The following is a 13,659-nucleotide window of genomic DNA, read 5'->3' on the forward strand; positions in this document are numbered from 1 at the left end:
CATATAGGTCCAATTATCTTAACAGTATAAGAATTATAAATTATAATTTTTCTCCAAATTATATTAACTTCTTAACAATATTTTTAATAAATTTCATAAATAAATTATTGTGCGTAAATTATTTATTGCAATACCGACAAAACAATTAATAAATTGTTTCTTCTTATCGCTATCGATATCAATCTCTTAATAAGCTTTCCATAGATATGTATAAAATTATATTTTTTAAATAAAAATTCGACGTAATTCAAAGATATTTTTTTACCGAATTTGTTTATATTAAATTTTAAATAAAAGAACTAAATATTAATGATACAATTTTTACAAATGATTAAAAGATCCAGCTCTTTCTCATACGTCAACATCATGATCGTAAGTAACAGTCAAAAAGTTTTATGTGGCGCATTGTTCATTAAAAAATTATTATTTTAAATAAAATAAATTATGTATATGTACATTTTAATGTTCTAAATAAACTTTATTAAGTATTATAAATAAAACATATAATTACTACAACATTAAAGTAAACATATAATATTCATTTTTATACGTAAATTATAAATATTAATACATTTCCAATATCAGCGTTCTGTATGTGTATTATACTTTCAAATTTATACTTAAAACATTTAAACTTACTACTTTAAACTAAATATATTATTAAATAACATTTTAATTTATAAAAAATATACAAAACGTTAATAAAATTCATATAGAATCAATATTTCCAAATGCTGATTTAATGCTTTTGGCTAAAAAAATATTCATTAAATATATTGTATAATGAAATACGTCCTATGATATCATTCTGCTACAATACACTCTTTTCGTGCATCATTAGGCTTTTTCCACTCAACATTATTTCGTGTTCCTACATTAAAAATAAAATGTATTATTTTTTAAATAATATCTAGAAAAAGATTAATTGATTTTATTAGATTAAATCATTCAAGTTCTTGCCTGGTAACTTATGCTTCAAGTACGTAATGTAAAGTGCAAAATATACTAGTGCACAAAATGCTGCAAATATCGAAAATATTTGCAGAGTTAATGCACCACCAAATTTCTTTAGCAGCATACTTCCCACCAAATTACCGACAGCAAAACCTAAAAATATTTTATACTTTATATTAATAAGAAATTTTTAATAAGAGGGGAAAAAATATATACGTTTATATTGTTCATTTTCTTTGTAATAATTCAATTGTAAATGTAAAATATTTGAAGAAGTTTACCAAAACCCTCTTTCAATCCTGACATAATGCCTTGAACAGAAACAGATACACTGGATGATGATATTACATCTGCGAAAGCTATTGTTGTTACGTAGGAAAGTGTATATGATAATCCTAGTAATAAAAATTCTATTAAAACAATCCACCATGGTGTTGGTGCTATAGATATTAATCCCAGCCGTAAAACGTAAAACACGAGAGAGAGATTAAAGGTGTAACCATATCCAAATTTATTTAATATTTTACCTAAAAAGAAAATAAGGCAATGTTTTAATTTATTGAATCGCCTCATTTATATAAAATCTCATAATGAAACATAATTTAATGATACCAGATAAAGGTAAAAATATTACACAACCGAAAGCTTCTGCGGCTACAGTTAAACCTTCTATTAATTTAATTTTGTCCATGTAACCAGTCTTTATAGCTAAATCTTCTTCGTACCTAATAAAATACAAAACTAAACATTATAAAAATTAAGTTTGGTTAAAATTTTACGTTTTAATTTTTATATTCTGATTTCATATATAACATAAAAATACAAATACCATAAAAAAAGTATAAACTCACCACAATAAAAAAAAGATTATGTAACCATCAATTGCTCCGACAATGACAGCAAAACAGAAAAATATAATAATAGATTTGTATTTTGAAAGCGCATAGATGTCTGCACATATATTCATCGATCTTGATATACGTGGCAGCTGTAATAAAAATATAAAGTGTATGATTAGTTTATCTTTCTTATTTGTTATTTTTAATTTATTATACAACTACCTTCAGGTTTTTACAGCATAACAAATCAATACTGGTAAATATAAATACAAGAAGAAATGCTGGTGTATAAGTTTTATAGATTTTATTTTGGGACCATATATCTATAATATATCCAACTAAAAATCCTACTAAACCATAACTGATTTCACCCCATATACGTTGTCTACCGTATTTCATTTGCTCACCTTTACCTGAAAAGATAAATTAATTAATTATAAAACACAATCTCATAGGCACACGCGCGCATACATTTCTTTTTTATATAACACATATTTGTGTATAAAAAAGTATTACAAATTTTTATATATATTATAGATTTATTGTAAAACAGAAGTATATCGACATTTCTTTAATGCAACATATTATTTATAATATCAAATTAACTTAGGCCACTATTTAAATAAATTAAATAAATAAGAAAAAGACCAATTGAACGAATCTAAAGGATCAAATCCTTAAATCTAGATAGTGGTGTCTAATCATATTTTTACATGTAAATTTTAAATACATCTATCAGTTGTATACAATCATCGAAAACATACAATCATGAACTAAAACTGAAATAATAATATCACAATTGATTGTCTATTTGTTACTTACATAATTACTTACAAAACTTTTGTCTGAAACATTTTTCTATATTTTCCATATTTTTTGAGATATTTGCCTAGGGAAATTTAAATGGGACATCCCGCATACTGATTATTACAAAAAGTATCACGTGCCTCGGTAATCAAATTGAAAATAAGACATCCGAATTGAAAGTTTCCAGTTTGAATTCTGGAGCTGAGGTAATATTTTTGATATTGCTTTTTTACAGTGTTTTAAAATGCTAGTAAAATCATTATCATATCATATTGATCCATTAAGTATGATATTATTTCAATCGTAATTTATAATTGCGTTTCTCATCTGATAGTAATCGGCGCGCAATTTACATAACTAAGGCTGGATTGTTCCATCTTTTGGTAAACTTCAGCTAACTGTCTTACTCTCTTACTCTCTTATGTTTTTACTCTTTTAATCTTTTGTTTATCCAATAAGTAAATTACAACATCGTTTATCTAAAGATGGAACAACCAGCTCTAAAAGATATATTTAGAATTTACATATAAATATATTATAAAATGATAATATATAATACTCAATTGAGTAAAACAATTACAACTAAAATGTAATGGACTACGAGCAAGAAGTTAAATCTTGTGTGTGTGTGTGTGTGTGTGTGTGTGTTAATATTTAATAATTTATTTAAACATTCCAACAGACGTTTCGATCACTTATGTTTTATCAGGTTATTTTCAATATTGAATAATAAACAAAAAACGATTACATTTCAAATAAAAATTAACCTTAATGAAACATGATTCTGTTGACTCCAATAATATTGCACGTATTTACATATTCAGTCTTACAATTTACTTTTTTGCAACGCATATCTTGATATAAATCCTATTACTTCTCTATTTTAAGTATCCATTAGTTTAAATTACATTGTTAAGTATCGGTCCAAATATTAAAATAACTGACATGTATATGTTCCGAAATTAGTTCTAATAAAATTAAAAAAAGAAGTAGTAATCAGACGCATTTATTCTCGTCCACGTGTGAATTAATAAAATAATAATATATGATACTCAATTTAATAAAACAATTACAACTAAAATAAAAAGAGCTACGAGCAAAAGCTCGATACTTAAGAATGTAATTTAAACCGATAGATTCTTAAGAATAAAGAAATAATAGGATTTACATCAAGATATGCGTTGAAAAAATATATATTCTGAATACATATGTAAATATGTGCAATATTACTGGAGTTAACAGAAGCATGCTTCATTAAGGTTAACTTGCGTTTGAAATGTAACTGGTTTTTGTATAATTTCTTTATTTAACATAGAAAATGATCTAATAAATGATCGAAAAGTCTGTTGGAATGTTTAAATAAATTATTAAATATTAGCAAACAAGATCTAGCTTTTTGCTCGTAACACTTTGCAAATAACTATTGGACATCAAATCTAACTTGAATTATATTATCTGCATATGCATATATATAAACTAAGATTTTTTAATTAATCATAAAAAACTATATTATCAAATAATTATTAGATATAGAAAAAATGACAATTAATTCCATGACATTTATATCATCGATAAAGATTATAATTAATTATATTTAAATGCATTAATATTAAATTGTTGTATGTATACACTATTAAATTTTCAATAAATATAACATACTATCAAAATATGCGATGATAGTCACTTACGAAATAAAAACCATGGCATAGAAAAACAGTAAAGAAATCAACACAAAGGCTTTACTATATTGCTTATATTATGATTCTTATAATTGGTCTGTAATTAACTAATTTATTGCATTTTATTGCTTATATTTTTACTAAATTTTTAAATTTTTTTGTATGCCATAGCTATAAGCGCAGCGACAGGACCAATCGGCATCTCTCACAGAAAATTGATATAATACTTCATTAATTTAATATATTTTTTATAAAAATAAATAAAAAAATAAATATTAGAATAATTATTACAGATATTTAATTTAGATAGTTTTTTAATACATATTTCAATAAATATAGTTAAAGAAAATATGTAATAATTGTATAAATATTTACCTAATATTTCAAAACAAATTGCGTTGTTTATATTAAAGGAAGTAACAATACCAATAGTGCCAAGAGACATTAAAAAGACGAATCCCCAGAAAGTAGTAGATATATACAAGCAGTAATTATTTTCAAAATTATCACAGGTAACATTACAATTTTCTATTTTTGTTCTTTGACATAATGCCGTTTCATTAAAATTTAATAAACATGTAGTATTTGGAGAAATAACTGCTTCGTTCTCAGGAGAAGTACCATAGAAAGATAGTAGAACGGAAAATTTTATGTCTCTGCATGTCCAGTGACATTTAGTGTTCTTTGTACCATCACATAATAATGCTGTTAAGTTCTTAAATAGAAACAAATAAAAATTTTTAAATATATTTTTAAACATATATAGTTTAAAATGTTTATTAAGGTCATTATCTAATAATCAAATATTATTCAAGGCTTATTACTTAGATACTAATGTAGTGTATATACTTCTAAGTAATAAACTTATTACTTAGAAATATTTTAAAACATTAGTTTTTGAAATATTTTAAATAATATCTACAAAAACATTTTCTAATATACTATAGGAAGGAAGAATTTAATCTTAAAATACATATATTATCAAAATCTCTCTCTCATAGTTTTATAAAAAAAGTAGTTTATAAAATAAATTCGCAAAAGGGATCACATATTGCAGAAATAATATTGTTATTCATCGAAAAAAATATGCAATTGTAATATAATAAAGGCTTACAAAGTTTATATCGCAAAATGGTAAAATCGCACATGAAACATTTTGAAACTTATGGTCTCGTATCATTGGTCCCGGTAATGGTGGTAAAAAGTATATCAGAATGTAGGAACCGTATGAAACCACGAGTATAAACATAAAGATTAACTTTTTTTGTGTTTGAAAATAATCCATGATAAAACCAATTGTTGGTTTAGTAATCATATACACAATGGGTAAAATGGCAGTGATGCTACCCATTATTAATGGAGAAACACCGAGTTGTTTACCGTAAACGGGTAAAAATGGAAAAATAGCAGCCATAGCTGGAATAAGAATAATTTGGTTATACATTACATTTATATTTGTATAGTGAATTAATGGGACTAAAACTAATTTTCGATATTTTTAAATTATCGTAATGTGTATTTCTTTAACGTGATCTACATATATTATATACAGGGTGGGCCATCTATTGGTACGTTTTTAAAAATGCGATCAAATGAGCATACATTGATATTTTTTATTAATTTTTTTTTTGTTGTGAAGCTAAAATTCAAAAACGTACCAATAGATGGCCCACCCTTTATATAGAATCAGTTATAAATGATATGAAATCTTTTATAATGTAAAATGCATTGTAATAGTCCTTTAAGTACTTTAAATATTTTTAATTAATGCAATAATTACACGGGTTATATATATGGTACTTAAAAAAACACTTATGAATTTATTTAAATTACTTATAATTATTGGAATATGGGATATAATTCGTTTCATGATTTACTTACCTGCATGAAAAAAAAAATAATGTGCTTTTAGAGGTAGTAGCACATAATTGATTTTCATAATTGTAGTTGATATAACAAATATGTGCTCCAATTTTTATGCCTTTTTCTAAAAACTTGCTAAATTATTATTATGTTAGAATATTAATATTTATACGTAAGATTATAAAAGTATATCAAAAAAATAATAAATATTATTAAAAATTTCTATGTACATATCATGCAATAATAATATAATGATAAAAAAATCTTAATAATATATTATAAATATTTAATGTTTTTAAGACAAATATAATATTGTCTCTGTGAAAAGAAAAGGGCTCCGTTTCCCTATAAATTAAATGCCAACAGTATTGTTTGCCGATTACATTCCATTTACTGATAGTTCGTTTCCGCATAAAAATTATTGCTTATAAAAGATCTATTGTTTATAAGTATTATAATGCTTGTAAATAATAGCTATTACGTACAAGCTATGTTACATACATAATTTATTTACAGATAGATTACCTATAAATCTATTGCGCAAAAGTAAAAAATTCGGAGATGATGTTTATTTGCACACATGACACTATTGTGCACAAAGCTACATAGTATACACACGATATACATATATTGTCTCTACATATCGATATCTACAAGCTGTATTGTGCATAAATAAAAAATTAATAGACAAAGGCACGTTTACATATATGTAATTATTATTGCCTACAGATCAATCGTAAGATAATCGAATGCAAGATCTATTGTATACATTGATCCTCTGTTAGTTATGTAAAATTTTGTATCTTTCGTTAGGAACTTCTAGGTCTTTAAACGCTTGAGGTAAATTTTTATATTGTTTTGGACTATATAAAGACATGGTTTTACAAAAAAATTTTTTGTAAAGCTTTAACAATAAACTTTTACTGTCATAAAAATCAGTCAGTAATTTATTTATTTTTTTAAAGATTTAAGTTTGTTTGTAAGAACTCAGAATAAAAAATCAAATCTTGCCTTCAAACCAGCAGAAGGTTAAGGCTGCTTGATCCTTTCCCACATAGCAGAAATATCCTGAATATATCATATATCGGATATCCTATAGATATTGCGATATCTTTAGGTTGTCTCTACGATATAACTTGAACATTTCTGTATGGGTTGTCGTACAGCATACGAGTCATGACATCAGATGTAAAAATATCTAATCTTTTTCTTGCAAAGTACGTTAGAATATAACATTTGTTTTGTATGTTATCATTCACATCAACTAATACAGAATATTATACAATAGGATTTTAAAAGAAAAGCAATATTGGAACATAATTACGTAATTTATATCAAAAGTTCATATAATGTACTGAATCAAATAATTATGATTTCAGAAAATTAAGAAAATAGAAAAATTCAGGAAATAAACATTTAATCATAATGGACTGCTTTCAAATAAAGCACTCTTTCTATTAATAAAATTCTTTTGTTTGTAATACGTATATCTGTAATATTTTCATAACTTTTTCATTTTAAAAAATGTGTAATACATCCTTAACTTATAATAAACGGAGCTCTCCCTTTTAAATGTTTGAATATTCATTATATAAAATTTTTTTGTCAATGGATTTACACTTACTAATGCAATCTACTGAAACTTTCAATCGCGTCAATGGATATAACAGAACAAACACTGCGGCAACTATTGACTGCGATGACCATGAAACATGCCTTTTAACAACGTTTTTTTTACATTAGTACTTTTATTACTTAGGTAGACAATGTTTTATGGAACATTATTAAACGAAATAATTGTTCCATAAAACATTGTCTACCGTTATCTATGATATATATTTAAACTTAGTAATACGTTGTACATACATAGACAATACATGCTATAAACAAAGTTTATCGCAAAATTTCACAAGTTCTATAATATTGATATAATCGCATACTTTATTAAATTAACGTTAAAAAATGTAATAACAATACAGTAATAACAACGTCAGAATATAATAAAAATTATATTTTTGCTCAGTAAATTACTGTAAGTTGTACGATATTTATAATAAAATTTGTATAGATATCTTATTATTGTATTGTACAGATGTCTTATTACGTAAGATTGATCGTACGTACTCTAATTTAATTATTCCCCATGGTGGAAAAAACATTTTTACGACAAGGTATAGAAAAATTACATAGATTGAGACAAGATCTTAGAAATTCTTAATTTTTCGTAGATGTTCATAGTGAGACGTAGAATGAGGTTTGTCTGTCTTAGAAATTCTTAGTTTTTCACAGATATTCATAATGGGACGTAAAGTGGCGTTATTTGAATGCGGAGAATTTCTTATAGGTTTTTCAAAAAAACAATTAATGCCTGCAAGAGCCAAATACAAGATGAATGTAATAAATTAGACGAGTGTAATAAATTTATTTACAGTAAAAAACTAGTTTTTTACTTGATACTTTGCTCCAAAGTAAAAAATAACAATCTCTACGTTTGGATAAAATAGTTACATAAGACTAGTTGCATAACGATAATTTTACACGACATCGCTTCATGTTTCATATTTATGTTTGCAAATGTGCGTTCTATATATATGATTATATTTTTTATTCTCAAAATTTTGTTCATATTGAATAGGATCCACAATAAACACACAGAATTGAAACGTCTATTTTATTACTCGAATAAATTTATTTATTTATAAAATTTTATACAAATTTATTTTTGCTAATGCCCATATAGCAATTATTCTTTAAAGTAATGATTATTTCTTTACCCTGTTTTAATTTAAATTTTAATTTATTTGTTACAGAATCATCGTAGCGACGTTGCAGATTTCCATTGTTACACATCGGGTTGGTAAGTGATGAATCAACATTTTTATTGGGATAACGGATGTATGATAATTTTATTAGTATATTATGTACATACCTGAATATATATACGCATGGATTTAATAACAATATACGGACAAATATATGTATAGCATTGCATACATCCGTTTCCTTAAAATAAACAAGTTAAACTGATTAGGATAAATTTAGTTATGTATGCTTGATTCTCTGGCGAATTTTACAGATCTATCGAATTTCTAAAAATAGGCGTTAGAAAATAGAAAAATTTTAAAAAACTAAATTTGAAGGAGAAATTAAGCGGGATAATGTAACAAAGTGTGAACTTATAACAAGAGCATTGATTTCTTTATTCTTTATAATTGTAAACTTACACTACAGCATGTTACTTACTGTCTATGTATAATAAACCTAAATGATTGATACACCGTATATACAGAATCATACAAAACAGTTAATCCTCAGAGAAAAAAATTTCATCGATGTGTAATCCTTTTCACACATCTCTCCTTCTCTCTTTTCCATGAATTATTTACATGAATTAGCAGGTAGTTATGATAAATTCTTCGGTATTTTTGGTACATGTCTCGAAAACGGCGAAAGATCGGCAGTTTTCTGCATATTCTCGACATCGAGAAAGATAAAGCCGCGGCGATGGAATTACGAGCTATCGCACTCCGTTGATAATGATTCCGTTTCTGTTGGAAACTAGTTCGGCTTCGTAATGTTCGGATCTGCCGTACATTTTTCTTGAATGGCCGCCATATCTATATTATGAATACATATCAATTTATAAAACACGATATCAAGCCTAATTATTTAATAATTAGAAAATAAATTTCAGGCACAGAAAAAAATGTTACGGTAGCCACAACCGGAAGGTTTTAATGATAATTTTCGCCCATCAATACATCTGGTTGTGATAATCGTAAGATAAACGTATTCTTCTTTACAGCTATAACTGTTAAAATATGAAAATCTTAGTTATCACAATTGTATTACAGTTTTTATAACCAAAAAATGTATTGATGGGCAACTTTTGGTCATGGCAACCGTAGCCGTTTTTTTTTCCGCGTGTATACATTATACCTTAATAAATTTTCGATTCGCTATCTATAGTATATTTTAAAAGTAAGTATAGTAAGTTTTAAATAATTAACTCTTTGTAGACCGACGATTCCATTTGGAGACACCCTTTTATTTCATAAATTGCTTGCTAAATTTTTATAAAGTTTGGCCTGTAGGATAATTTGATAAAGCTTTATTCGAATTGAGGTAAAAATTGAAAAATTCAAAATAGTAGATTTAGTATGACAAACGAAATTTCAAAAAAGTAATTTGGTTATCATAAAACTCGGTTTTAGAAAGTTTTTAATTCCGAAATAACATCAAGTTTTCAATTTTGCTTTGAATAGATATTGATTTCCAAACTGATTTTTAAACTCTAATTTTGAACATCTAATTTTGTGACATCAGTCTCCTTCATGGAGATTATTGTCTTTTTAAAAATTCGATATTTTTAGGCTATATTCAAATTCAGAAATACTAAGAATCTTCTAAAATCAAGTTGCACAATAATAAGATTATTTTCTTAAAATTTTGGAATTTAAAACCAAAATCGAATTCAGTATTCTCTTTAGAAAGCAAAGTCTTCATTAAGTTATTTTATTAGAAACTTCCGATCCCCCCCCCTCAAAATATTAAAATTAGTTGATTTCATAAAGTTGTTATTTAACATGACAGATTCGAACATGAATGGGATAATTGCATTTTACACTGCACTGTAAAAAATCACATGTAAAATTGCAACAATTATAATAGTGTAAATATTTTATTAAATGTGTATCTCTCTTTATATAGATACACCTAAAATCACAATTACTTTACTACAAATAATTATAAACATTATTTTTTTATAGTAATTAGCAAAAGTAAATTAACAATTACAATTAAATTTATAGAAATCAATTTCGCGTAAGACATAACGGTGGCGTTTAGATCCTCCTTTCGTTCCGCGGCTTGAACATTTTCGGTGTTTTTGATCGGCGTAGCTTTTTGTTTGCGAATATAATTCGTTAATATGTTTTAAACAAAATGTGCATATTATCTCGAGAAATAATACTCACAGCCTAAGATAAATTAATCCGAAGATAATTAAAATAAAGATAATAACGCCAGCTCCAATGCCAACGCTCGTGCCTACACCTTGAACTTCTGCTATCTCATTCATGGCCACTGCAATACAAATAACAATCATGTACCTGATTCAAATTTTCATTTTTCATACTTATTTTCTCGACACGTAATAAACAATTCATAACATTAATGGCGTTAAGTTTATTTTAAGTAATCTGCTGCCAATGGGTCTTTGATGAAAGATTTTTTTAATATTTAGTTTTAAAAAACTTTGGAAATTAGCTGATGAAGTTTGAAGATTTTTCGTAGTATACAAATATCATATCTCAAAAGCGATATTATTTAAATATTTCAAAGATGTGATATCGATATCTTATTTTACATTCGCATTTTGGCTCCTCGTCGCTTCAGTACCCTGTGTCCAAACATTTTCTTAGAAATATGCCGATCCTTTCGTACTGTAGGCAATGATCCGCGGCTCCTCTGTAAGTCGTCAATCCTTTACTATTATTACTCTACCGTTCTTTATCGGTTCCGGATGCTTACAATCAGCTAAAAAGATATTGCAAATGAATTTTAAATTATTCTAGTAGTTCATAATACTTTAGTTACATATTTATTAATTTATTATTATATGTATATAAAATTATTTATACTGAGTGATAAAAAATTTAATGTCTTCAAAATTTATTCATAAAATATTTTTTATTTTTTCATATATTTTATTTTTTCACATAATGGAATTATATTCATATAACGCAAATTTTGATTATGAAAATTATTAATATTTTTTACTAAAAATATTTATTATTAAATTTTAATAAATACGCTGCCAGAAATTGAAATTGCAACACCAAAAAATAGATTAGAACAAAACTCTTTATTCTACATTCATGGAACAATATAAATGAATGATTAAAATTTCAGAAAATATTTAGTATAAACTTTTAAATCTTTGTGGATAGGCAGCTTTGTTTGGGACCATCTCCTTTTATTTAGTATATATGTATATGTATACTATTTGTTCGATATATTCAATACATACGTATAATGTACAATAGACGTTTCGATCCTACTGTGGATCCTTTTCAATATTACAAAACAATCATTAAAATATAATTAAAAATTTTTGGTCATACACTTAAAAATTGAAATAAAAAACCGAATTTATGCGACATGTGGCCGTGTTTTGTGATATGGACGTATAAGGATAATATATAAATGTAATAAATGTAATAATATGTAAATGTTAGAACTCTTGTTGATTTGTTTGGACATTGAAGGAAAAAATGTATAAGTGGAAATATTTATTATAAATCAAAGCTTATACATATATGCATGTCATTAAATAACAATATATTTGCACCTGAGAGCTACATTACGCTTCGAAAGCTCCACTAATATTATGCAATCGCATATATAATAAAACAGTATCTATTCATGTAAGCATATGTATCCATTCGTAATCCGATAATATACTTCTCGAATATTGTTTAGATTATCTCTTGGGTCATTCATACCGAATATAAAAGCATCATTATTTTTTTTAGAAAACTTCGTCGTAGATGTAATAATATTATTATATTAATTCTAGACAGCGGTTTTTCATAATAAAACAATGATAGTATAGATTTTCTATATAAGAAAAAAAAGAATTTTTGCTGATCTTATGTAGAAAAAAGAATTAGAATAAAATAGAATAGATTAATTCTATTTATTGATCAAACCATCTATTTAAGCAAAATGATAATTTTATGGAAATGCAACAAAAGTATTAATAACAAATTATTAAATTTTTATTCTTAATTTAATATACAGCAAGTCATATTTTAAAAATTCGACATATTCATTTATTCCTTCTTGTAGATAAATAAGTTAAATCAATTCTTCATATTTTAAAGTTTTTTTGTTTTAGTATTGAATATATTTAAAATAAAATGTATAAATTAAAAAAACACGACGTATTTACATAATTACATTTTCTAATCACGTGTAGCTATAAATAATAATTATGTTTATTACATAAATGTAAATAAATTTTAAATGACCACTTTAAATATTTTGAATACATTTAATAGTAAATTTCAAATAAAATAAAAAAATTACTTTGTTTCGAGCGATATGACGATTTTCATGTTTGATGAAAATATTTTCAAAATTTTAAAATTACTGATATTTTGTTCAATTTAACTATATTTGGTTTTTTAACCGATACTCGTTATCACTCTGCATGCAAAACTACTAAAAAAATATCGACATATAAGTACCTTGAAATATCTTGTATTTTATCCTGATACATTCGGATGTAAAACGAAATATTTTGTAAAGCAGTCGCTGTCCAATGATATTAGTTCAGTATTTTTAAACTTGAAATGATAAAAAGAATGAATAGACATAAAACAATACATTACATAGCGTCAAGTTTCATATCGCATATGCATTAGTAAGTATATGTGAATAATAAGGCCAATATCAATTTTTCTTGCCATTTCCTCGTCATTGTATTTTATAAAAGTTTTTATTATATATAT

General features: G+C 25.4%; 1 protein-coding gene and 1 long non-coding RNA gene across 2 annotated transcripts; both read right to left on the minus strand.

Moving 5' to 3' along the window:
- Positions 1-803: 803 nt before the first annotated feature.
- LOC108752527 (major facilitator superfamily domain-containing protein 6-like) lies at positions 804-6,218 on the minus strand. The gene is made up of 9 exons (XM_018493376.1): positions 6,161-6,218; positions 5,394-5,695; positions 4,655-4,994; positions 2,016-2,206; positions 1,806-1,942; positions 1,567-1,679; positions 1,236-1,481; positions 961-1,107; positions 804-871 (listed from the first exon to the last, which is right to left on the minus strand). Exons 1-9 carry the CDS (start codon positions 6,216-6,218, stop codon positions 804-806), a joined length of 1,602 nt encoding a protein of 533 aa, XP_018348878.1.
- A 4,745-nt stretch (positions 6,219-10,963) lies between these two features.
- LOC108752543 lies at positions 10,964-11,649 on the minus strand. Its single transcript, XR_001939565.1, has 3 exons — positions 11,511-11,649; positions 11,119-11,227; positions 10,964-11,043 (listed from the first exon to the last, which is right to left on the minus strand). It is a non-coding gene; the product is annotated as an uncharacterized LOC108752543 (long non-coding RNA).
- Positions 11,650-13,659: the final 2,010 nt, after the last annotated feature.

The sequence above is a fragment of the Trachymyrmex septentrionalis genome, unplaced genomic scaffold, assembly GCF_001594115.1.
Source record: "Trachymyrmex septentrionalis isolate Tsep2-gDNA-1 unplaced genomic scaffold, Tsep1.0 scaffold60, whole genome shotgun sequence".
NCBI lineage: Eukaryota > Metazoa > Arthropoda > Insecta > Hymenoptera > Formicidae > Trachymyrmex > Trachymyrmex septentrionalis.

Coding starts and splice junctions, on each gene's coding strand:
- LOC108752527 (XM_018493376.1), bottom strand. CDS start 6,218: ATGAAAATCAATTATGTGCTACTACCTCTAAAAGCACATTATTTTTTT. Junction 4,995..5,393: donor CATTTTGCGATATAAACTTT/GTAAGCCTTTAT, acceptor TTTCTATTTAAG/AACTTAACAGCATTATTATG. Junction 1,943..2,015: donor TATGCTGTAAAAACCTGAAG/GTAGTTGTATAA, acceptor TTTTTATTACAG/CTGCCACGTATATCAAGATC.